Source organism: Colletes latitarsis, chromosome 13 (genome assembly GCF_051014445.1).
Source record: "Colletes latitarsis isolate SP2378_abdomen chromosome 13, iyColLati1, whole genome shotgun sequence".
In the NCBI taxonomy this organism is placed as follows: domain Eukaryota; kingdom Metazoa; phylum Arthropoda; class Insecta; order Hymenoptera; family Colletidae; genus Colletes; species Colletes latitarsis.
Genome location: NC_135146.1, coordinates 13,259,289 through 13,284,845, shown reverse-complemented (window position 1 = coordinate 13,284,845; position 25,557 = coordinate 13,259,289). Strand labels below are relative to the sequence as shown.

General features: G+C 39.7%; 1 protein-coding gene across 3 annotated transcripts in view; it reads right to left on the bottom strand.

The window, feature by feature from the left end:
• Positions 1–25,557, bottom strand: part of LOC143349346 (uncharacterized) — a 224,511-nt gene that overhangs the window by 36,051 nt on the left and 162,903 nt on the right. For all 3 annotated transcript variants that reach the window (XM_076780525.1, XM_076780526.1, XM_076780527.1), the window contains 2 exons: positions 24,428–24,511; positions 14,922–14,942 (listed from right to left, as the gene is read on the bottom strand). In XM_076780525.1, the coding sequence (XP_076636640.1) occupies positions 14,922–14,942; positions 24,428–24,511 (105 nt within the window). The remainder of the gene's footprint in view (positions 1–14,921; positions 14,943–24,427; positions 24,512–25,557) is intronic.

Below are 25,557 nucleotides of genomic sequence, written 5' to 3'. Positions count from 1 at the left end.
CATCGGCCGGCAATTCCGTTCAACCGAATTCGCTCAAGTTTCGATCGAAAGTCAATAATTACACAAGCAGGTTTCAACTCTCTGTAATTCGACGACGAATCGAGTGACCGCTTTCATACTACATTTTCGCTTCATCTTGACATTACCATACGCTCGAGGAGTCTTTGAGCCGAAACGATCGAAACTCCTATTACCTAAATGTTGCATGAGTAAACGTGACCCTGTCACGGTGGATTCCTATTCGTCTCGTCCGCGTTATTTGTGTTTCGCTTTACGAAACGCTATTGCCTATCCCATAGACAGTCGCGCAATTAAAATTATAATTAAACGGCTTTACCAGCGGAACACTGTTTTGTTTTTAATATCTACGGATAATTTTGATTTCGCTGGGCCGATGAATTACCATTCGTTTGGTGATAAAACGGTTCCTTTTGAAATTATCCTGTCGTTTGTGGATGTGACACGGGAAGAATGGGCCAAAGGGGCAAAGTGCCGCGCGAATTGTTCCCTGGACCCCGAGGTCTTTCTTCGAAACGTTCTGATATATGCTTCTGAAAAGTCTCCAAGTCGGTCAAGCAAGAAAGGAAGGGTCGTAAAAAGCCTCGATTCATTTACTCGGTTCATCCCTGTCCGTAATTTTTCCAGCGCGAAAACCGAGCGGTTTGCTTTCACCGACGTTCGCGTTCACCGATAGTTTTTTGAAAGTTCCGGATGCGATACCGTCTTCGTTTTTTTCCACCTTTCTTTCCTCCTTTTTTCTTTTTTTTTCTCTCTCGAAAAGACCCTTCGAACTGTTTTCGAAACTATTTTCCAACCGTCGCTTCCGTTGCTCGGAACCTCGATCCTCGGGTCCAAGTTTTCGCGCGGCCTTTTTTATTTTATACCAAGCACCAGGAAACGGTTAGAATTTTCCTCAACATCTTGGTTGATTTATGTAACGAAACGATAACGTTGTTTCATCCTCGCTGCACGGATTTCGCAAATTGTTCGTGAAAATATTTACGTTTGACGGTCGAGGGAACTTAATACGCGTTTCTCGTCGTTAGAAACTGATACTTTGCACGTTTTTAACACTAAACATACCGCGACACTGTTTCCACTGTCTTCGATAAAAATACTAAAACTTTAAACGCGTGTAGTTCCGAAACTACTCATGCTTTACTCAAAATTAAATCACTATTAGCAGCGGCAAAGCTTTCTCTTTGAAATTGGTTTTTGGTTTTTGTCGATCGGACTTTCCGTTTTCGAGATATCGTAATTTATGTGAAGGGGTAATTTTTGAAAAGCTCTCTTATGGCGCTTCCCGCGTATTAAAAATACTAGAACTTTAGACGCGTGCAGTTCCGAAACTACTAGTGCTTTATTCAAAATTCCACCACCATTGGCAGCGGGAAAGCTTCCTCTTTGAAATTGGTTTTTGGTTTTTGTCGATCCGACTTTCCGTTTTCGAGATATCGTAATTTATGTAAATGGTAATTTTTCTTAATTCGACTATCGCTGTCTTCGTCTGACGCGTCGCGCTGGACCTCTTTGTCTCGTACGTGACTCGTGACCGAGTGGCCGAGTGACCTAGTTACTACGAGTCACGTGCGGTCAACGACCTTGGCCGTAGTAAAAAAGTTCATTCATCTCGCGGACGTAAACAAACGCTTCGGTCTCATCCGATCGACTTGAAACTAAAATCGTCATATCTCCGGAACTAATTAAGCTATCGACTCGTACGACCACTCATTTTAAAGGGCATTTAATCCTCTATCCGATGACTACACAACCTACTATAATTTACATTTCCTTCTATGTTTATTTTCTAATTTTCTTTGACGGTATGCATCCAAAAAAGTTTCAGTAATTCCTATGGATTATAAATATAATTATAACGTCGTAAAAATCGGTAAAAAAAATTCCATCGTCTTGTTAAAATATTTGTTCGCGGTTTCTCGTTCGGTTGGTTCGAATAGCCGAACCGCAGGGAATGAATTTTGCAAACCGTGACGTCGCGACGCTTCAGGTGTCCAGGCTAGTAAAATAAATCGATCGGGAACGGTCTGCACCGCATTACTCGTATTAATTCGATACATTATCATTCGACCAGCATGCGGCAAGAACTGTCCAAAGCGGATTATGACTCGTCATTAAAATCGTATCATGTCTCGTCTTAAATAATTCTAAAGCGGGTTTGGTGTATCGCGCTACTTCATCATGCATAAACGGACGACAAGATTAGCCCTGATAGAACGTACTCAACGTGGGTTTTCATCAGGATGGAGGATCAAGCCTGAGGCTGGTCGCGTTATGGAAAACAGGGAAGCGTGTTTCCGCGCCGTAAAACCGCATCGATTATAATCAACGCGCTTCGTCGAGGCGACGAACTGATAAAATTATCGAGAGGCATTTATCATCCTTTCTGATCAACGTCGAGCTTAATAATCGCCCAAGATTAATTTCGTTCGCGCGTCGAAGGAGGAAACGCGAAAGTCGTGTCTCGTCGACAAGCTTCGTAATCGGCTTAAATGTAGTTTACAGTCAATGATATCCGATGGGGAAGTTATTTCTATAAAAATACGCTGTTACACTTTGGCCAAACGCTTTACGATTAGTCTACACGCGTTTAACAGAAAGTAATAGTTCGAATAGCGATATAAAACGAGCGACGATCGTTTAAGAAACGTCAATGGGTATTTGTAATTAATTCGCGTGCAACCTACTGTTCCAAACATTGTCATTACGTTGATTACGATTCAATATCTGGTCCGCGGTTCACAGTACACTTTTGTCTCTTTATTTGTTGACACACGATCCAATTACACGATGTAGAAGCTTGCACACTGTAGTTTGTGTCGCTTCAAGTAATGTTAATGATCATGGAATTGTACTATTAACTTACTCCATGTATACTAATAATTATTTTGTACGTTTAAAAATAACCAGATACTAAAATTGCACACATTTTCTGTCGTGCATTTCAGGATTTAGCAACCGTTCGTATCAAACGCCGTGATATTTCCAGAATACTCGACTCGACGCGTCTTTCAAAATATTTCACAGAATGAAAAACGATCTCCTGTAACGTTTGACGGTCCTTGGTGTCGCGTGTTCGTATCAACGTCAAATTCGTGCCAAAAACGTAACCGCGCGCGCGGTGGAAATCGTGCCGGAAAACGCAAGTCTGATGCAGATAAAACTGCAGACAAAATAGAGACAGGCTCTAAATGCGTAGTTAAAAGCAGGCCACAGTAATCAGGGAAACGCTCGGTCGAACCGTTCAAAAAGGGCAACGACGAACACGCGCAAAAAGATAAAAAAGATCCGGAGAAACAGATCAATCGTCGCGAAAAAGGATCGAACCGACGACTGCTCCGCGTCTAGATAATAAATATTCTCTACACATTATACAGGGTGTTCGGCCGCACCTGGGGGAATTTTAATGGGGGATTCTAGATGCCAAAATAAGACTCTTCGAAAATTTAAGCACCTACCCCCTGTCGATTTTTCTTGAAACATCGTTTTTCATTTTTAATAATTCTATTTGACGTCCTACAGAAAAGTTGTCTAATACTTTTTTGTAGGTACCCATGAGCTCTAATTCAGAAAAAAGTTTCATTGAAATATATTGACTATTTTAAGAGTTATGGCTGTTTGAAAATTTGGACCATTTTTATAGGGTTTTTCTCATTTTGCGGAGTCAAGAACCAACTTTTCGAATATTTTTGCGATTTGTACATATTCTCCATTAAAATACGCGTAGTTTGCTTTTTTAAACATTAAAATCGTCCAATCCGTTCAGAAGTTATGATGTTTTAAAGATGCGCATGAAATTTCAGTGAAACATATCGACGCTATGGTCAGACATGAAATTTTCGGAAATGAATTTTTTTCTCGAAACTGAGTAGGATTTCGGGGGTATGTCTGTTGACCAAAAATGCTTGCAATTGACCCCTGCAACTAAAAATAATTTTTCCAAGACGATTTGAAATTTTTGAATTTAATTGTCAATAAGTTTTATTCTTGATTTTCGTCTTATTTTGGCCTCTAGAATCCTGTATTAAAATTTTTCCCAGGAGTGGCCGAACACCCTGTATCTTGGATCGCGTGAAACGCGTCTAGCCCACGTCCAAGCGAGTAAATAAAGTTGCGCCATGTTTGAAAGCATCGGTTGTAATCGGGACACCGGTTCTACAAAATGGTCCATCGAACGAGAGAGAAAGAGAGAAAGAGAGAAAGAGAAAAGAAGAAGGACGAGTTCGATTTCGAGCTGGCGATTCCCTGGTGGCATTTCCAAGTTTACGATTGCGATACACGTGTCCAGTAAAACTATAAGCGTACGTGGTTATTGGTGCGGTTGCCAAGCGGTTCTCACTTTCTACTCTATCTTTACACCGACGATGCATTTAAATTGCTTTACACCGATACTGTTAGGTCGCTTAATATAGAACACGTCGGATTTCTAATCAGTTTAATATTTAGAGACGCCCCAGATTTCATATTTTACTTATGAACATTTAAATAGCAAACGGTTGCACTAGAAACATTTGAAGACTTGTATTTTTCGCAGAATATGTAAACGAAACCAGTAAACATAGGTTCCGAGGAAAAGTTGAGAAACAAAGATTGCGGATTCCGTAAAAACGTGACTGATAAAGAAACACGAAAGATGCGCTTCAATAACTTCTGGAAGTTGGGATCCTTTGAAGTAGAGAACGCACACTTTCGTGGATGTGTACAGAGTGTACGTGTAAAACGGAAAACAGTCACAAGGTAGATGCAGATGCGAAATGTTTTCAACAAATTTTCCAGCAGACCGTTTTATTATTCGTGTTCCTCAAGATTAGTACACGTTTTATGAAACGTATTCGACGTTTCGAAAAGTTCATCGTTTGCGAAGTGGAATGAAACGAATTCCATTCGACTAAACAGTTAAAGCGATCGATAACAAAGCGTAAAGAAAATATAGCAGTGTAAACTGTGAACTGGCCTAGTGGGTTGCACACTACGAGAGGGGGGAAAACAGTTTGGAAATTTTTTTTTATAAAACTACTGTTTCTCCGGATGCGAACTTTGACAGAGGAAATATTTCGGCGTACCCGGTGTGACAAATTTAAATGCACACTGGTTTTGCAGGGAACAACACGTCGAGTTTGCTTCTCGTTAATCGCCGAACTAATGATTTCATTTTTAAACGGGGATTCAGCATTAAAAAACAATTAGGCTGGTGCAAATTTTATCTTGAATTCACTCCCGAGTCACAGCGTGTTCCCTTCTTTGTAGTAATTAATACGAGTCGCGTTCAGCATTTGATCAAGATAAGGGAATACAAATTGGTCGGACATAAAGATGGCCATTATGCATGGCGGTGCATTTATATCTTACTACTTTCTTTCTTGTTTTTAACTGTCGAATCCATCATTGAAGTGGGTCGCGCTAATAAAGGCGCCCCTTTGCTTGTCGCCATGGGAGAGGGCGTTAACGGCTAGGAATATGCTAACGATGCAAACGAGAAAATATAAACGACAATTCACGCAAACATAAATCTTCTGACCCACATAATGTTCTTTCCTCGACGAACGCTCCGGGAATGAATGCATTGTCGCCAAGCGCTGATCGATAAAGACGGCTCGAGTGTTTTCGTAGGTAACGGTTTGTCTTTCTGCTATGCACTAGGAAATAAACGTTTATGAAAGTCCAACTACAAATAGGATCGCGTATTAAAACAACCAACTGTCGAGAAGTTACTTTAAAAAATAGTCCATGCTCGCGTGATCGAAAAGGCCACGTATCTATGTACACGTCGGTATTTATGTTGACATTCGCATATGTGTCATATATTTGACCATTGTTGCTATGGTGGACGAATTGTTTACGTATCAAATGCCAACAATGCATCAGTACAAAACAGAAACCAGAAGAGTGAACGTTTATGGAAAATATTCAATGTTTTGCAGAGCTAGTGCATTTTTGTGTGGTCGAAAAGTAAGTTGACACGTGTAAATTTTTATTTTTTAGATAAAATATTAACCTTCTTAAGCGTTAACGTTATTTTATAAAAACAGTAAAGTTGAAAAACATATTTCAGTTGTATTTGATAATTATAAAGCAATTTTTCTGTAGTATGCCAAAAACACGTGAATTAACTTCAGAGGAATGAGTCGAAATATTATATTGTCAACTTAATTACCGTTGTTCAGTTTTGTTAATTGTTTTGTATTTATTACTATATGTGTATATACAGGGTGTTCGGCCACACCTGGGAAAAATTTTAATAGAGGATTCTAGAGGCCAAAATAAGACGAAAATCAAGAATACCAATTTGTTGATGAAGGCTTCGTTAAAAAATTATTAACAAATAAATTCAAAAATTTCAAATCGTTCTGGAAAAATTATTTTCGGTTGCGGGGGTCAATTACAATCATTTTTGGTCATTATACATACCCCCGAAATCCTAACCACTTTCGAGAAAAAAAATCGGATAGGTGTCTAAATTTTTCGGCGAAAAAAAAAATTTTCGAATCGTTCTAAAAAAATTATTTTCAGTTGCGGGGGTCAATTACAATCATTTTTGGTCATTATACATACCCCCGAAATCCTACGCAATTTCGAGAAAAAAATTGTTTACCAAAAATCTAACGTAAGGCCAGAAATGCTTCCTTGAAATTTCATGCATATCTTTAAAACGTCATAACTTTTGAACGGATGGGACGATTTTGATGTTTAAAAAAGCAAACTACGCGTATTTTAGTGTAGAATATGTAGCAATCGCAAAAATATTCGAAAAGTTGGTCCTTGACTCCGCAAAATGAGAAAAACCCCATAAAAATGGTTCAAATTTTCAAACAGCCATAACTCTTACAATAGTCAATATATTTCAATGAAACTTTTTTCTGAAGTAGAGCTCATGGGTATCTACAAAAAAGTATTAGACAACTTTTCTGTAGGGCGTCAAACAAAATTACTAAAAATGAAAAAGGAATTTTTAAAAGGGGGTAGGTGTCTAAATTTTTCGGCGAAAAAAAAAATTTTCGAATCGTTCTAAAAAAATTATTTTCGATTACAGGGGTCAATTACAATCATTTTTGGTGAATAGACATAACCTCGAAATCCTGCACAATTTCGAAAAAAAAATTCGAGAATATGAGAAATTTTTCGACAAAAATTAAAAAATTTCAAATCGTTTTGGAAAAAATATTGTTAGCTATGGGGGTCAATTACAATCATTTTTGGTGAATAGACATACCCTCGAAATCCTACTCCCTTTCTAGAAAAAAATTCAATACCGGGGGAACTTTAAACGTTAATAATTTTTTAACAAAGCCTCCATCAAGAAATTGGTATTCTTGATTTTCGTCTTATTTTGGCCTCTAGAATCCCCCACTAAAATTTTTCCCAAAAAAATAAAGTAAATAACCTTTAACAACAGTGGTTGTATCAGAAATTGCTTCTATTTTAATATTATCACACTTTTCTTCGTATATTTGTAATCAAATGCACGTGTGAACATAAATACCGTCGCGAGTGTATCCATGTTACATACGTTACGTTTAGGTTTAAGGCTTATAAATAAAATTCTAAGATTTTGCAATTTCCACGACACGACGGATCATCGAAATAAATGTCGGTCGTTGTCCCGGCCGGGGGAAAAGAATCGAGAGGAATAAAAACGAAGCTAGCGTCGCGATTTCAATTTGCATTCTTTATGGTCACCGTGGAACTGTTTCAACTCTCGAGAACACTTTCGCGAAACAGGAGACTGCGGTCTCTCCTGGTGACACTCTCCCGTCATCTCGGTGCATCCTGCAGAACGAGTGCGCGGCGCAAGAGAACCGGAAAGAAACGAGCACGTCGCGGTGAAAAAACCGAACCGCCAGCGGAAGGGAAGACAGGAGGAACGAAAACAACGCGGAAAACCCCCTCGTCGGTTTTTACGCGACCGCAACGAGTCCCCTGTGCCGGCGCGGCGTCGCGACGCATTTTTATCCCCGGGCCTATCACAGCCACCTGCACTTCCTAACTCGTGCCTCGACGCAACCCTTTAAACTTTGCCCCCCGAATCTAATTTCTATTCAAACGCGACGCTAGATTATTATTTGACGTTCGGAGGAATTAGAGAATTAGTTGGAAGATGAGCGGGGGGGTGGAACCGACGTCACAGACAGACTTCGAATTCTCGCGGAAACGCGAATGAAAAGTGACTGGTGCAGTCAGGATTCCGAAGGGCCTGGTACAGTTAGCCCTGGGGAAGCCTGGTCGTCGAGGGAGCAACGCGATGGAACCCCAAAGGAAGTCGAGTGGAAGTACAACGAAAGTACCGGGGAAGAGAAGCTGGATTTGACTTTCCGACAGTAGCTTCGTCTGAGGGATCTCCTTGGGCACGGAGCGGAGGAAACGGTTTTACGGTTTGCCGAGTGCATCTAATTGTATGTGTTATCAAAGGGCAGATTCTACGATTCCTCGAAGGGAAATGACACGTGCCGGATAAAAATGATACACGACCCTCTGAAGCTACTTTCGAGCCAAATTAATTCTTGCAGTACCCGAGATAAAATTTCAAATTATCGCAAGGGGATTACAGAGTGTGTTTTCGCGAACCGAGAGGCAATATTCCCCGGAAAACAGCGCCGGTAATATAAAAATCGACAATAGCTACGAGGCAGTTTCCCCCAACAGACTTCACTTTGGTCGTTCGCAGCAGCATCGTACAACCGCATGCACAAATTGAATCGACGTTGACTACGACCAAATCGATCGATCGCGTAAGAATTTTTACGCGCAGTAAATATTGCTCGGTTTGAAATAAATACAGCTCGATTGGAATGGTAATAGGAGCTACTCGATAACGGTTTGGGTCTCGGATGGAGAAACACGAGCGCAGGATATTTCCATTAAAATTCAGAATTCTATTATAGAAACAATAACCTTTTCCTTTGAACGTGAAATTCAAAGGGTGCACCCACTTCGTCGAAGAGTGGAATCTAAGGCGGACAAAGTACGGTTCAATTTCCACGGGATCCTTTAATCCTTCTAAATGTTAGAGTCGGCAACTTTTCAGCTCTGATACAGTATCATCGGCAGCGGGGGTAGCAAACGAACGCGCGGCAGGTCGCGCAACGAAAGTCATACAATAAACGTTTAAATTCGAGCTGCAGCCGGTAACCATCGTTCGTTCGGAAGGAAATTAACTTCGTTAAAACACCAGCGTCCGTAGAAACAACGTTTCCACGACGGAGCGTGAGATTAATTGAGAATACAGCTTTGAGACTGGAAAATAGACTCGGTGATCCGCGCGAGCTGCAGGTAATACCGAAAGCAGACTGTAAGCAGACTTTGAAGGACCGCCTGGCTTATAGGATCCCCGGGGAAATAGAATCTCAAGGATACTGCAGAAGCAACGTAACTCGGCTAAGTCGAATATAAATATATGTACGACGTTGCACCGTCCAACGTGTCTTTGCAACTTCCAGAGAGACGAGGAGCAGCAAAAAACGAAGCAGCCCCGTGGCAAAGTAATTTCTGCTTTCGAATTACGAGTTTTACGCCCATCGATTAACCCTTCAAGCCCGTGAGATGACTACAGTTATCGAGATCGAGCAGCCTGTTTTTCAGTTATATTTTTTCTTTACTTCACCGTGCACGTAAAGTTTAAACGTCCATTTGAGTTTACAGCGGGTGATTTAAATCCGTACTTGAAAGGTTAATTAACGGCGCGTGGTTTTTTAATTCTCTTAGGAGAAATATAGCCGAACCGATACTTTCTAGTACTAGTTTGGTATCGCTTTCAAGTACATATCGTCCATCGAGGCCGTGTAATGCGAAACTTGCTCACTGTTGCTGTATCTCACACCCACGCGATGTATCCCATTCGCTTTAGCCGTCGGACGGTTTACGCGAGATATAAATCGCGACCTACCCCCCCTGTCAAGCGAAATGGCGGTCCAGATTTTGTCACGCGAAACCGGAAATTACTTATATCAATTTATTTTATCATCGAGTTGCTCGTGTAATTGCATAGTCTATGGTTTCGAGCACCGCACGTTTCAGTCTGGCCAACCTGCCAACAACGCGACACGATTCAATCCCTTTCTTTACGATAATTATTTAAATGTAGGCGTTCTTAACGGTACCGTATATAAAAATCCTCGTTTCCCGACTAATTTCAACTCGCCTGAAATTCAAAATTCTAACGACCGTGTAAACATCGCATAAACATCGATTTCCGATCAGTCGTTATTTGAACACGTTGGCTCGCGTTATAACTGATTTTTTAAAACGCGGTCGGTTATTCGAAACAGATTCGTTGATAAATTCATTGTCAATCTTTCAAGCGATACGTATTTATTGGAACAATTAATAAACACACATACCGAGGGCGAACGATACAGGGGCGGGGTATCGACACGACAGGTTGGTAAAATCCACTCGAAATTTCATATTTTTAATGGATATTCCAGCGAATGGTAATAAACGAGGAACGAGCGGCGCGCTCGGGCCCCGGGAGATATCTGGTTCTTAGAGGGAATCGAATCGGAGTGATTAAAAAGCAGCCGAGCTTTTTCCCTTTTTTTCGCCAGACATGGGAAAAAATTGCAACGAAACAGCACCGACCCGTGATCCTCGTCGTACTTTTCGACGCGAGCTCCCTATAGTGCGCGATTTTAATAAATTAGATTGGCCACCGTCACCTCGGATTTACGGCACGAATTTCATTTACAAATTTAATTTCAGGATACGCAGGATACTTTAAAATCAGGGCGGACGCTACGGTCGGACAAGATATTGCTGACGATGAAGTACCATTCCAGCGATAAATCTATCGCGTCCGCCCACTATGGAAATTTAAATCTCGAAGAAGGTAAAGAGACCGTTTCAATTTCGATTCTTAAACCCAGAGAACGTTCATCTAGTCGGGAAGTTGCAACGTTCATAGGCGAAATTTCGGTTTCAGCTGATAAATAATGCGTTAATATTATTGCCACTCGTGGCGCGGGAGAAGACGATATTATGCCAGTCAAAAATTACCTTCCTCGGGAAAGCGATGAATAAAGTTCGCCAAGTCAAACAGAACCGAGTAAAATTGCGGTTTTGTTTGCAAAACTTTCGCAAAATTAAAACGATTGAACATTCTTTCAGAAGCGATATTGCTGCATAAATCGTGCTCTCTGTGAAGTTTTCATTATTGACATTGTCCGATAGATACGAGTCAGACACGGAATAATTTCATTTCTCACGGAAATAAAAAAAAATATTACGAACGTTATTTACAAGAAAAATGTGAATCGATAATAAGCACAGAGTCTGTGCATGAATATAAACCGACGTTAATTTGATCCCTTTCTCGCGATGATTGCCCCGTAAGAAATTCACGAGTGTTTACATTATTAAATTCTTACGGTTCGTCGGGGGTGAACTCCGTGTACAATTCCCGACGATTCGAACGGAAAAGAATTAATTGATAAACTTGGGTCCTTGTATGCTGGGAGATATTATTATTGGATCACGGAGAGTCGCGTACAGTTCGGAGGACCTACCAACCTACAATTCCCTAAGGCAACGGGTACTACACGAGTAACGTAGCTCGAGTAGTCGAACTGAAATAAACGAGGGAGATTCGACGTGGGTTACGAGAACAAGGTTTAGTTCCTGGGATATCTATAGCAAAATGCTAAGGTACAGAACCGAGTATTATATCGTTTTCAGGAATTCCTAGTGACCTCTGTTACGTAACTTTCTACATATACATCGATCTCGACTGACGTACTCGTACATTTGTTATCACAGAGGTATTTTATACAGGTTGTTCGGCCACCCCTGGGAAAAATTTTAATAGGGTATTATGGAGGCCAAAACAAGACGAAAATCAAGAATATCAATTTGTTGATGGAGGCTTTGTTAAAAAGTTATTAACGTTTAAAGTTCCGACCGTAATGAATTTTTTTCTCGAAAATGCGTGGAATTTTGGGGGTATGTCTATTCACCAAAAATGATTGCAACTGACCCCCACAGCTAACAATATTTTTTTCAGAACGATTTGAAATTTCTTTTTTTCCGTGGAAAAATCTAACAAATACTTGAATTTTTTTCTCAGAACTGAGAAAGATTTTGGGGGTATGTCTATTGACCAAAAGTGATTGCAATTGACCCCCGCAACTAAAAATAATTTTTTCAAAATGATTTGAAAATTTTTTTTTTCGTCGAAAAATTTAGGCACCTACCCCCTGTCGATTTTTCTTAAAAATTCGTTTTTCATTTTCAATCATTTTGTTTCACGCCCCACAGAAAAGTTGTCTAATACTTTTTTGTAGGTACTCGTAAGCTCTACTTCAGAAAAAAGTTTCATTGAAATATATTCACTATTGTACGAATTATAGCTGGTTGAAAATTGGACCATTTTTATGGGTTTTTTTCTCATTTTGCGGTGTCAAGGGTCAACTTTCCGAATATTTTTGCGATTTCTACATATTCTCTAGCAAAATACGCGTTGTTTGCTTTTTTAAACATTAAAATCCGTCACTCCGTTCAGAAGTTATGACATTTTAAAGATTCGCATGAAATTTTCGGGCAACATTCCTGGTCATAAATTACATTTTCGGTAAGGAATTTTTTTTCTCGAAAATGCGTAGGAATTCGGGGGTATGTATATTGACAAAAAATGGTTGTAATCGACCCCTGCACCTAAAAATAATTTTTTTAAAACGATTTGAAATTTTTTAATTTTTCGAACTATTTCACACATACTCGAATTTTTTTCTCGAAAGCGCGTAGGATTTCGGGGACACATGTATTCATAAAAAATGATTGTAATTGACCCCAGAAACCAAAAATAATTTTTTCAAAATGATTTGAAAATTTTTTTTTCGTCGAAAAATTTAGACACCTACCCCCTGTCGATTTTTCTTGAAACTTCGTTTTCCATTTCTAATAATTTTATTTGACGCCCCACAGAAAAATTGTCTAATACTTTTATGTAGGTACTTATGAGCTCTAACTCAGAAAAAAGTTTCATTGAAATATATTGACTATTGTAGAAATTAAAGCTGTTTGAAAATTGGACCATTTTTATGGGGTTTTTCTCATTTTTCGGGGTCAAAGATCAACTTTTCGAATATTTTTATAATTGCTACATATTCTACACTAAAATACGCGGCATTTGGTTTTTTGAAAATGAAAATCCTTCAATCCGTTCAGAAGTTATGACATTTTAAAGATTCGCATGAAAATTTGGGTAGACATTTCTGAAATGCCAGAAATTATATTTTCGGTAAACAATTTTTTTCTCGAAACTAAGTAGGATTTCGGGGGTATGTCTATTGACCAAAAATGCTTGCAATTGAGCCCTACAACTAATAATAATTTTTCCAAGACGATTCGAAAATCTTTTTTTTCACCCAAAATTTTCAGCACTTACTCGAATTTTTTTCTCGAAAGTGGGTAGGATTTTGGGGGTATGTCTATTCACCAAAAATGGTTGTAATTGACCCCCACAACCGAATATAATTTTTCCAAAACGATTTGAAACACATGAAATTTCAGGGGAATCATTCATTCATCAGACTATGGATTTTTGATAAGGAATTTTTTTCTCGGGAATGCGTAGAATTTCAGGGATATGTGTAATGACCAAAAATGATTGTAATTAACCCCCGCAACGGAAAATAATTTTTCCAGAACGATTTGAAATTTTTGAATTTAATTGTCAATAAGTTTTATTCTTGATTTTCGTCTTATTTTGGCCTCCAGAATCCCCCATTAAAATTTTCCCCAGGGGTGATCGAACACCCTGTATACAATTTGTTTCGTAGAAATTTTGTCCAAGTAAAATAAAATACGTTAGAAAAGGGAGGTCTCCGTACAATTATAATAGAAAAAGGATGAAAAGCGTTAACGTGGAGTTATCGAGACGACGCGAAGCGAATTTAAGACAACCGAAAAAGTAATTATCGGTTCTCGTTAACAGTGGAGGCAACGTTACGTTTTGCCAGGTTATTGGGCAGATAATGGCAAAGGGGGATTGTAAAAAAGGGAGGTTTCCAGGCGCGACAGGAAATTCGGTATTTCGAATGCGCGATAGGCGAACCGTCTCCGGCGGTCGGAAAGCATTATTGACTTCCGTGTTATCGTGGGCGGCTGGTAATATACCGTGTTTCCACGGTATATAACAACCTTCGTCGGGCGTAGTGCACAATTCGAGATTTCTGTTTCGCGGTGATCGAAAAACACGGAAACTACGGCACGTCCAAGGATTAGCATAAATACTGTTGTCTTTGGAGGATCAAATAACAGCTACAGACCCGGGTCACGGACTCCATTGGATTCGGAGGCGAAGCGAAATAGGCGGGGTAGATTCGATCTACCCTGTGGAAACACAGTTAAGCAGGGATCGAGAATGTACAGAGCCGCGATAAAACAACACCGGATGGATATCACGGACCAGATACGACTACAGTAACTTCTAGTCAAGTGTCCGTCGAGTCGACTCTGCTACTGTCCACTTACCAAGTCTTTCTGCTGATTTGTTTCGAGTTTAAAATCTCTTTTAATTTTAACTTATATTCGCCACCTCGCGTGATGCTACCAACGAAAGCGATTTCACGTTCAAAGGAGCGTAATTTTACAAACATTCAAGTACTATATTTCATCTCACCCGATGCTCGAACTCAGTTATTTGGAAATTACAATAGGACCTGCTAGGTATTGATCACATAGACTATCGATCACGAATGGAATGTGCCATCGTCGCGTCGCTGATCGTTAATTATCGTCGTCTAGGACCGTGTTCGTGACATGGCCAGCAATCTCTATTCTACACGTTGTTAGCTATTCGTAGCAAGTAAATTATTCAATCGTTCGTTCGAGTGGTTAATCTCAAGAATCTAACACGTTCCTCTGAAGAACTGGATGCAACTAACGCAGAGTTAATAGAAGTTAACACTTACTCGACGGGCACTCCCATGATCCTGAAACATAAACAATGCTTTTAATGATAATTCCGTGTAACATTTGCTTATTTCTAACATCGATTGATGGTCTATTTGCTGGACGTATAAAGAAGTTTGTACAGAATCTTACGCGAGAACAGTGATGCACAACCGGGGCGAACCGCAATTCTATTACCCCACGCCAACTCATGGCAACCGTGAAAACCATAAGACACGGAATAAACAAAGAGACAAAGAGAGAGAGCTGGATCGATAGAAGGACAACGATGCAAGGAATTCTCTTCGGGGATTTTTGGTTAAGTTCATACTCGAAGCAAATACGTTTCCAAAGGATAGAGCTCCGTGGTCGCGAATATCGGAATTCACAATACACGTATAGCTAGGTGAACCGAAGTAACCGCGAGAGTGCTTTGAAATGGGTTGCGGGGAACAAGGTTGAATTCTAAGATATCAGAATATACGACCGAGTAACGGTGTAAAGTATATACGCGGCACGATGAAAAAGGTTTATGCATTTCTACTCACTTTCGCCGTCAATCTTTTTCCCAATTTTCTGCAACGATAGCGATCGTCTATTTCTGGCCACGCAATTAATTTCCCTTCGATGTTATTTAGACACGTTTGCTCGTGCATGAGCAAAATTTGTTGCCCACTATGGGGTACCGGTCGGTTCTTCGGTGTAGCAAAATTTGAAAAGCAAATTCCAGTTCGGGGGCGAACACGGCCCCGAATGCATAAACCTCTTTACGTTACGAACGGAAAGATCTCCCTTACGGCCACTTTTCACTGTTGTCGAACAAAATTTTTCGATCTTCGTTGCCCGGGAAGCGCATAGAATCTAGGATCCTTACTCGCGGCGACCGTAACTCGTTGCTCGAATAGCCCCTCGACGACAGGAATGAATTCGTATCGATGGGAACGTAAAAAAAATTGCTCTGTTCTTTCTCGCGGTATCCACGCGATGATCGCGTACGAAACATCCCCTATCGAGTCGTACGAAGTCAGGAAAAGAGGGTTCATCCGCCCGGTTATTGCTTATACTTCGACGACGAATGAACGCACCGTCTCGCGGCAAACAATGGACCAAGTTGAGCGAGATGGGTTTCCGAGAAGTTCCCCTATAACAGCCAAGTATTCGGTATAAATATTTGACGAACGTTCGTTATACCAGGCAAGTTCTATTTAAACTCGAACGCGACACGTACCATCTTCTGCTGTGGGATGGCTGCGCCAGGGAACGCCGAGGACCTCGCCTCGCTACGGAAATTTCCATTCGAGAATATCACGGTTCATACTACATATTTGAGTATTTGAGCAGACGGAGACTGTTCAGGAGTTTCGGGTAATGTTTGATCGCTGCACCGGCGACGGAATATTTTTCCGCGTACCGTGATTTCAAACGGTTAAAAGCGTCGAGAAAACGACTGTTTACCACTGACTAATAAAAACCGCTAGACAGACGTTGATCGATTAATTTATTCTCGACAAAAGTACGCAAAGATTCGCGAAACCGTACAACGGAATTAACAAGGAACAGTTATTTCGAATGCGATGCACTTTCAGAGAAGAGAGTCGAAGGTGAAACTCCACAACTTGATTTAACTGGAATGCTCGCAACGTGCAACTAACCAAAAGTATCGATCAACATTGATCAGCGGTATACAGGCACCACCATTTTGCCAGACCTACTTACACGATTCCCTCGATTATTCAAATACCAGCTAACCACCAGCTACGGGTCAAAATTGCCACGCAAAGAAACGAAACGGGAACCACTGTTTCGGTCCACTCTTGACGGAAAATTATTATTTTTTTTTTCTTTCAATTCCCGTGCCATACAAATTGATCATTCCAAATGGAAACTATTCTGCAGAAAGAGAGAAAACAATGGATGGTTTATTTTGACCCACTTCCCTCGAAACACACACAGTCATTTTAATCTCAGCCATTCCATCGAGAACAATTCCTTCCAACTACACAATACGGCAGCGAAACGTGATCCAATCGAACGATACGAAATTACACGTTATGTTCCAAATAACACGTTCCGAGTTGCGAGAAAAAGTTCGGCTCTATCCAATTTCTGATCCCACCCAGGGCTCCTCTTTTTCCAAGGTACCATTATGAACCAAGAGGACGGATATTTAATACCATTCCCTCGATTATTATCAATTTTCTTCGATCGAACAGATGCACATACATAATGCTATCGATGTCCATATCTAGACTCAACAGAGTTCTATCAGACAATTTTTAATCTCGATTCAAGTTTTCTTTCGCTCCAGATTGCAGGTATTATAATTTCACAAAGATTGATTTCTGTAAACATTTTTGCGTTTACTGTAAATCAACGAAACCATAAATTCTTGCGTTTCTCGCGAAAGTGAAAAGATATCCATAGATTCAACAGAGTTCTATCAGATATGATTTTTAATCTCGATTCAAGTTTTCTTTCGCTCCAGATTGCAGGTATTATAATTTCACAAAGATTGATTTCTGTAAACATTTTTGCGTTTACTGTACATCAACGAAACCATAAATTCTTGCGTTTCTCGCGAAAGTGAAAAGATATCCATATCTAGACTCAACAGAGTTCTATCGGATACAATTTTTAATCTCGATTGAAGTTTTCTTTCGCTCCAGATTGCAGGTATTATAATTTCACAAAGATTAATTTCTGTAAATATTTTTGCGTTTACTGTGCATCAACGAAACCATAAATTCTTGCGTTTCTCGCGAAAGTGAAAAGATATCCACATCTAGATTCAACAGAGTTCTATCAGACATAATTTTTAATCTCAATTCAAGTTTTCTTTCGCTCCAGATTGCAGGTATTATAATTTCACAAAGATTGATTTCTCCAAACATTTTTGCGTTTATTATGCACCAACGAAATCATAAATTCTTGCGTTTCTCGCGAAAGTAAAAAGATATCCATATCGAGATTCAACAGAGTTCTATCGGATATGATTTTTTAATTTCGATTCAAATTTACGCGCCAAGGTTTCCCGCCCTTATCCAGAGAGGAACAACGTTTCGTAAATTGTCAGTTCCCAGTCGATGTAACGTCGCGATATATCCTGAAAGGGATTCCCGCCTGAAACGTGTAAAACGGTTAAGACAACGTTTCGACTCTTTACGCGGTGGCGGCGGAATAAGAATTCGATCGTAAATTGCCAAAACGATCGTTCTTACGGCATTCTGGATGGTTCGTCGTTTTCGAGGAGGCAACGGAAGTGCCGTGAATTGGCTCCGGTTCAAGTTGAAACTCGAAACCGTCGCGTTCGTGGCGAAAAATGCACACGGGATCGACGCCCGAAATTGTTGGTAAACGCTTTGCCGCGCTTCGAACGGCGAGCTCAACTTTCGAGATGGAATTTTGGGTGTTCGTTTCCTTCTGGCCCTCCTCGCTTACAGGAAGGATTAGGGAGAAAAGTTTCTTTCGCTCTAGATCGCAGGCACGCGGTAAACTTCCCCACCGTCCAATCAATTTCGCGAAGATTGATTTTTCTAAACATTTTTGCGTTTACCGTGCATCAACGGAATCATAAATTCTTGCGTTTCTCGCGAAAGTAAAACGGCAAGAAGAAAAAAAAGGGACGAACTTAACTCATTTTCGTTCCATAGCCGACAACTTCTGGTTTAGGGAGAAAGTTTTTCATTATGGACCTATAATTTCGACTTTATCGGTATTCGGGAATAACGCGCAACTCTGGCAAACTGCAAGTGGAATTAAAACCCTACTTTTTCTTCGCAATAAGTTTTATCTTAATCGTGAATTCCGGCGAAGAACCAGGGAAACCATTTTGCAACGTCGTACTTTATGTTTGATTGCACTCGCGTTCGATGATCGCGAATAAAATTTTCCCTTCTCGTTATCGTCCTTTTAAATATTTATTGATTTATTAAAATCTGGCAAGACTGATTAAAACACGTCTCTTTGCGTAGAGAAACGCAGAAATTTCCTGATTCCGCCGGAGAATAAATCATTCCAACTTTGTGGACAAATAATAATACGCAGGGCTGTAATTTCCCCAACTCTTGGAATTGTGTATCATTTTTTATCTCGAGGGAAATTGTTCCAAATATGTATCAGCGACAACGTTATTTTTATCGAGTGAAAATACTGGAATGCGTTTAATTCCGCTTCGCAGGAATTTTGTGCGTCGTTCGGAAAAACCAGGAATGTTAGAGCATGTGTACAGTTATGAAATTGTTAGGGTCGGAGGCATTATCAAATTTTTAATTACACGTGCTCGCGATTATGCTGCAGAGTAAAAAGGGAACATTATAAAACGCAATCGCGAGCAGTAGAACATTATTATAGCAGACGGGGCGATGAATTCGACAATTCTCATTCCCGCGAGCGCGTTCAATTTGGAACAGAATATGAAAGATGCACATACGTTCAGTGTTTTCAGTCACACAAGTCAATATTTCCCGAGAGAAACGATAATTGACTGTGTCGCGAGAAATTGGATCTACGATACAAATCGATTCACAAAATAATAATGTTCTTGCAGCGCCGCGAAATTTTATCTTTCGAATATTTATTTTAGCGACAATTATTATTTCGTGAAAAAAGAAAAGCTCGGAACTTCCCGCGCGTGCAATATTCCAACGAAATTAATTTCATTTTTACGACGCGCCATAACCGAAGAACCATTTATCGTTATATTTCCACGAAATTTCATTCGCTTTCGATACGTTGCCGATTGTTATTCGTTGTTTACGCGACTGTAATTTTCACCGATTTTTCTTTGTTAGTTTCACAAGCGAGCAGATTGGGAAAAGTAATTATTTTCGAAAGTGGGCCTCGACCTATAAAAGTTTCAAGGACCCTGGACCGCGTCGTTAGATGCACGATTACTCGTATCGACGTTTCTCGCAAATGTTTCTTCTTGATCACGTTTCGCATGATTATTCAGTGCCTAGAATGCGGCGCAGCGCATAAATAACCAGCGGAATACGAAATTCCGTTGCAAAACATTGTCTCTCGTTGCGCTGGAAGAATTTTTGTTAAGATAGATACGACTCGCGCGACGAATGTCCCTTCCGTATGACGTACTGACGTAATCAGTGTCACGTGTTCTACAAATATCACTTTAAAAAAAAAGAAGAATTCCATTTTTTCAACTAACTCACAGAAAAGAGCGAACACCGACGTTGCTCGCGTGTGACACTCTGTACGTACATCATCCAACGTTGCGAGAGCAAATTTTAGAGGAACGCTGCATGAAATAGGAACACTAGCGCATTATATTACAATTATCACGATAAAAATACCAACTTCGTAAACTATTCGCGTGCATTATAATAGGAATATTAAATAACGATAAATATGATATTATTAGTACGCCTTATTGTTAGATTATCGTACGCAGACTTCCATAAGCTAAAGATTTAGGTCAGCCTGGACTCGAGCGAATGGTAAACTCGATTCGGATTAGTAACTGTAGCTTTTCCCTTTTCTCTTTTTCCCTTTCACCAGCGTTCCCCTATTATTCGATGTCTTTTTCTCTTGCTTCGATTAACGATTATTGACTTCTAAAACTTTTGTTTTACCAAACACATTAAACGCACGAATGTTCATAATTTTTCGCGATTTGCAGGATAAATTAATAATAAATTTTGTAGTCAGCAAGACGGTTCGATTAAAATTCTCCCGTTTTTTCGCCATCTATCCTCGGCTGCGGTTCGCTAATTAATTTAATTCGATAACGACGTTCGAATCGAAATTTCATTTTCCATGGGTCATATTGATAATTAATTATACATCCGCCCGACAACGTACGACGATTTACGATGTATTATAAACGTAGTACATGACACGACCGTATCGTTTTTCTTTTTTCGCCGACGGTAACACGATCCCGCTAGAATTATTATCGTTGTATCTCACGATAAATTGCTTGCAAAAAAATCCGATTCCGGTTCAATATTATCAACGATGCAGGCCGACACACTTGAACCGGGTCACCTCGATAACTTGTTTACCTTACCAAAAGGGTTAAGGGGTCATCTTTCAGGTCTACGTTAATACAGGGTGTTCAGCTACCCCTGAGAAAAATTTCAATGAGGGATTCTAGGGACCAAAATAAGACGAAAATCAAGAACACCAATTTGTGGATGGAGGCTTTGTCAAAAAGTTATTAACGTATAAAGTTCTGTTCGTACTGAATTTTTTTCTAGAAAGTGGGTAGGATTTTGGGGGTATGTCTATTCACTAAAAATTATTGTAATTGACCCCCACAGCTAACAATATTTTTTTCAGAACGATTTGAAACACATGAAATTTCAGGGAAATCATTCATTCATGATCAAACATTGGATTTTTGGTAAAGAATTTTTTTCTCGAGAATACGTAGGAATTCGAGGGTATGTCTAATGACAAAAAATGATTGTAATTGACCCCTGCAACTAAAAATAATTTTTCCAAAACGATTTGAAATTTTTTAATTTCGTCGAAAAATTTGTTCGCCTACTCGAATTTTTTTTCGAAACTGAGAAGGAGTTTGGGGGTATGTGTATTCACCAAAAATGATTGTAATTGACCCCAGAAATCAAAAATAATTTTTTCAAGATGGTTTGAAACTTTTCAATTTCGTCGGAAAATTTAGGCACCTACCCCCTGTCGATTTTCCTTAAAAATCCGTTTTTCATTTCTAATAATTTTGTTTGACGCCCTACAGAAAAGTTGTCTATTACTTTTTTGTAGGTACTCGTAAGCTCTACTTCAGAAAAAAGTTTCATTGAAATATTTTCACTATTGTAGGAATTATGGCTGTTTGAAAATTGGACCACTTTTATGGGGTTTTTCTCATTTTTCTGGTGTCAAAGATCAACCTTTCGAATATTTTTATAATTGCTACATATTCTACACTAAAATACGCGGCGTTTGGCTTTTTGAAAATGAAAATCCTTCAATCCGTTCAAAAGTTATGACATTTTAAAGATTCCCTTGAAATTTCCGAACAAAATTTCTGGCCATAAATTACATTTTCGATTAGGAATTTTTTTCTCGAAAATGGTTAGGATTTCGAGGGTATGTCTATCGACCAAAAATGATTATAATTGGTCCCTGTAATCAAAAATAATTTTTTTAGAACGATTTGAAATTTTTTAATTTTGTCGAAAAATTTCACACCTTCTCGAATTTTTTTCTCGAAACTAGGTAGGATTTCGGGGGTATGTCTATTGACAAAAAATGATTGTAATTAACCCCCGGAAACAAAAATAATTTTTCCAAAACGATTTGAAATTTTTTAGTTTTGTCGAAAAATTTCACACCTTCTCGAATTTTTTTCTCGAAACTAGGTAGGATTTCGGGGGTATGTCTATTGACAAAAAATGATTGTAATTAACCCCCGGAAACAAAAATAATTTTTCCAAAACGATTTGAAATTTTTTAGTTTTGTCGAAAAATTTCACACCTTTTCGAATTTTTTTCTCGAAACTGAGGAGGATTTTGGGGGTATGTCTATTCACCAAAAATTATTGTAATTGACCCCCGGAACTAAAAATAATTTTTTTAAAAAGATTTGAAATTTTTTAATTTTGCCGAAAAATTTCACACCTTTTCGAATTTTTTTCTCGAAACTGAGGAGGATTTTGGGGGTATGTCTATTGACAAAAAATGATTGTAATTGACCCCTGCAACTAAAAATAATTTTTTTATAAAGATTTGAAATTTTTTAATTTTGCCGAAAAATTTCACACCTTTTCGAATTTTTTTCTCAAAAGTGGATAGGATTTTGGGGGTATGTCTATTGACAAAAAATGATCGTAATTAACCCCTGCAACTAAAAATAATTTTTCCAAAACGATTTGAAATTTTTGAATTTAATTCTTAATAACTTTTTAACGGAGCCTCCATGAACAAATTAATATTCTTGATTTTCGTATTATTTTGGCCTCTAAAATCCCCCATTAGAATTTTTTCCCAGTGTTGGTCGAACACCCTGTGTATCTTATAGTTAACTGAATTACAACGAGCACGTAGGTACTTATTACTAGCCGCTAATTAAGTAGACGTTGAATTAGAGGTACGATTTTTAGGCGCGCGTTAGCAACGCGTTATTAGCAAATACATACGGCAGTATTGTGGCCCAATCAGTATGCTTCATTTCCCTCATAAACGCGAAACTAGCGGTTGACGTGCAGTTATACATATACCACAAATTGGCCCACGTTCAAGTCGGGACCCGAAACAATATGCTGGGAAACACGCACGCGAGATCATCCACCGACACAATGGACTTTCTCGCGCGTTTCGTCGTCGATCTTCATCAAAATCGAAATTGGGACATCTCCATGATATCAACCGAATCTTTTCTACGTCTGCGATTTTCTCAACGCCCAACTTACTTTGCACAATAGCGATTCTACCGTGTACAACTTCGAAATAGGAATTAAACTAACCAACGATTCTAAAAGAAAAAACTACGGTCAACAGCCGGTCCGTCAAATTAAAGTCACGTCATAATAAATTGCCAGGCGCTAATTGGCTCGCTGCTACGTCGATACTTTCAATGAGATGAATGCGATCGTCGTCGAGTAGTGGGAAAGGCGAGTTTCGAGAAAGCGTTTTACTATTTCTTCCGGCGGATCTTCGCGAAGCTGCAAGTCTGCTCGTTAATTAAACCCGACGTGGAAAATACAATTACCTACAAAACAATCGTGGAAATTAATTAAGAGCCACTTCGCCGATAGGAACATTATTTTCGTCAAAATTTTAACGTCCTGTAACGTTAATTAAGTTAATTGGAAAGCCGAGCACCGCCATAATGTCGCGTCTTCCTTTATTGCCGATCGGGCTGCTACGTAAATTAGATCGGCTCCTGAAGATACAACTTTGACGACAGCGTTCCTTAATTTCTAATTAAATCAACCCCCTGGCCGATAGAATAATTCGACATTCAATATTTAACCGAGCTGGACAAAGCGACCTTGTTAATTGGACGGATTTGCAGCAATGTTTCGAGACCTTCCCTAAAATTCTTTTAAAACCTATGACGAAACAAGTATAGAAAAATCTTGTTTTTCTTTACGAGTGTTACAGAGAGTAAACGTTTTAATAGGGTGAAACAGAGGTTTAAAGCTAGAGGTACCCCGCAAGTCGATTTCATCGTACTGCATAGAAACACGCGATCGATGCAAACGAAACTAATTGGAAAATGTGTTTCAACCTGTAATGAAAAATGATACTCGATCGTTAGTTCGCTCGAATTTTATACAGAGCAAACCACCCCGATAAATGTATCGTTGCGCTGTATAAAATTCGGTGAACATGCTTCCAAGCAGAACAAAATTAAGTCGACGTGTTTTTGTATTTTTGCCGCCGGTGAATTAACGTAAATATTAAAGGGAAGAGCGTTGGGAAAATGATTATGATATTTTTGTATTTTCTGCGTTTCGCGGAATCGCAGAATCCACCGTGGATGCGATAAAACGCTGTAAAGGACTCTTTGAAAGCACGATACAACATTCTGAGCTCGTCTTACCCTTTCTCGACACAGTCGAAGAAATCCTTTCATCCCTGTTGCCTCGGTTCGACTCTCTGTGTTTATTCTGTAGGATGTGGGCACCTGAAACAAAAAGGAAAGAGAACGTTAGCTTCTCTGTGCCCTTAAGGCGTATACTGCGCAACGTCAAGACGATAAATAACGCAATTCCTATCGTTTACTGGTTCGTAAGGAACGAATAACAGGGGCCATGATATTCAAATTTTATGTTACTCTTATCCCCGGTTCTCCTAACCGGAAACAATGAAACAAATCTCTCTATCCCTAGCATTTCGTATTCCTCCCGCTATTCTTATATTCATCCGCCGAAATGCATCCACTAAAGAGCAAAGGCGACGCTAAGCCTTATTTTATTCAAATCGTGAGGGAACCGTATTCCGTAACCGTGATCTTTGTTATCGAACGATCGTCCTAGTCCCCTTTTATCCTTATTTGATCCCCCCCTCGCTGTTCTCACGCGAAATACAATAACTTACGATCTAAGGCTCTCGTCGGAGCGTTCCTTTCCGTGTACGATTTAAAGAGCATGGATGATCAAAGCAGAAGCTACTTTATTTCTATCTTCTGCAACAACGGGACTAACACGCGAGTCGCTATTCGCGTAATTTACAAAAGTTCCCTTTGGTCTCGAAAAACAATTAAAAATAATTACGAACCTAGGAGGAACGCGCGCGCGTATTTCGAGGCAATATTTAGCTCCGCGACTAATGACTATTTATACAACGATTACGGTACAAAGTGTTCCCTAACTAAACCGCTATCACGACGCCTCCGTTGCAGCGAACTCTGGCGCGGCAACAACGACGATATTCAAATTTCATCCTTGGCTCTCTCCCTTTCTCTTTCTGAGGCTGTCCTCCGGAAAGCTCCAAAACAAATCCTTTTATCCTCCGCGTTCCCTCGTTGCTGCGTCTAACCACCCCGGAGGATGTGTTCTAGCAAAAGGAAGCGGTGCAATTCCGCGCCGAGAGAACACTTCATCAACCGCCGGGAGGAAACGTACGTACGTATGTATGTATGTGGCGCAACAACGTGCTGGTAGATAGGTACATTCTGCTCGCGAGGCAGAGATGGCGGCGGGACGAGGGCAAAGAGAAACGGAACTGTAC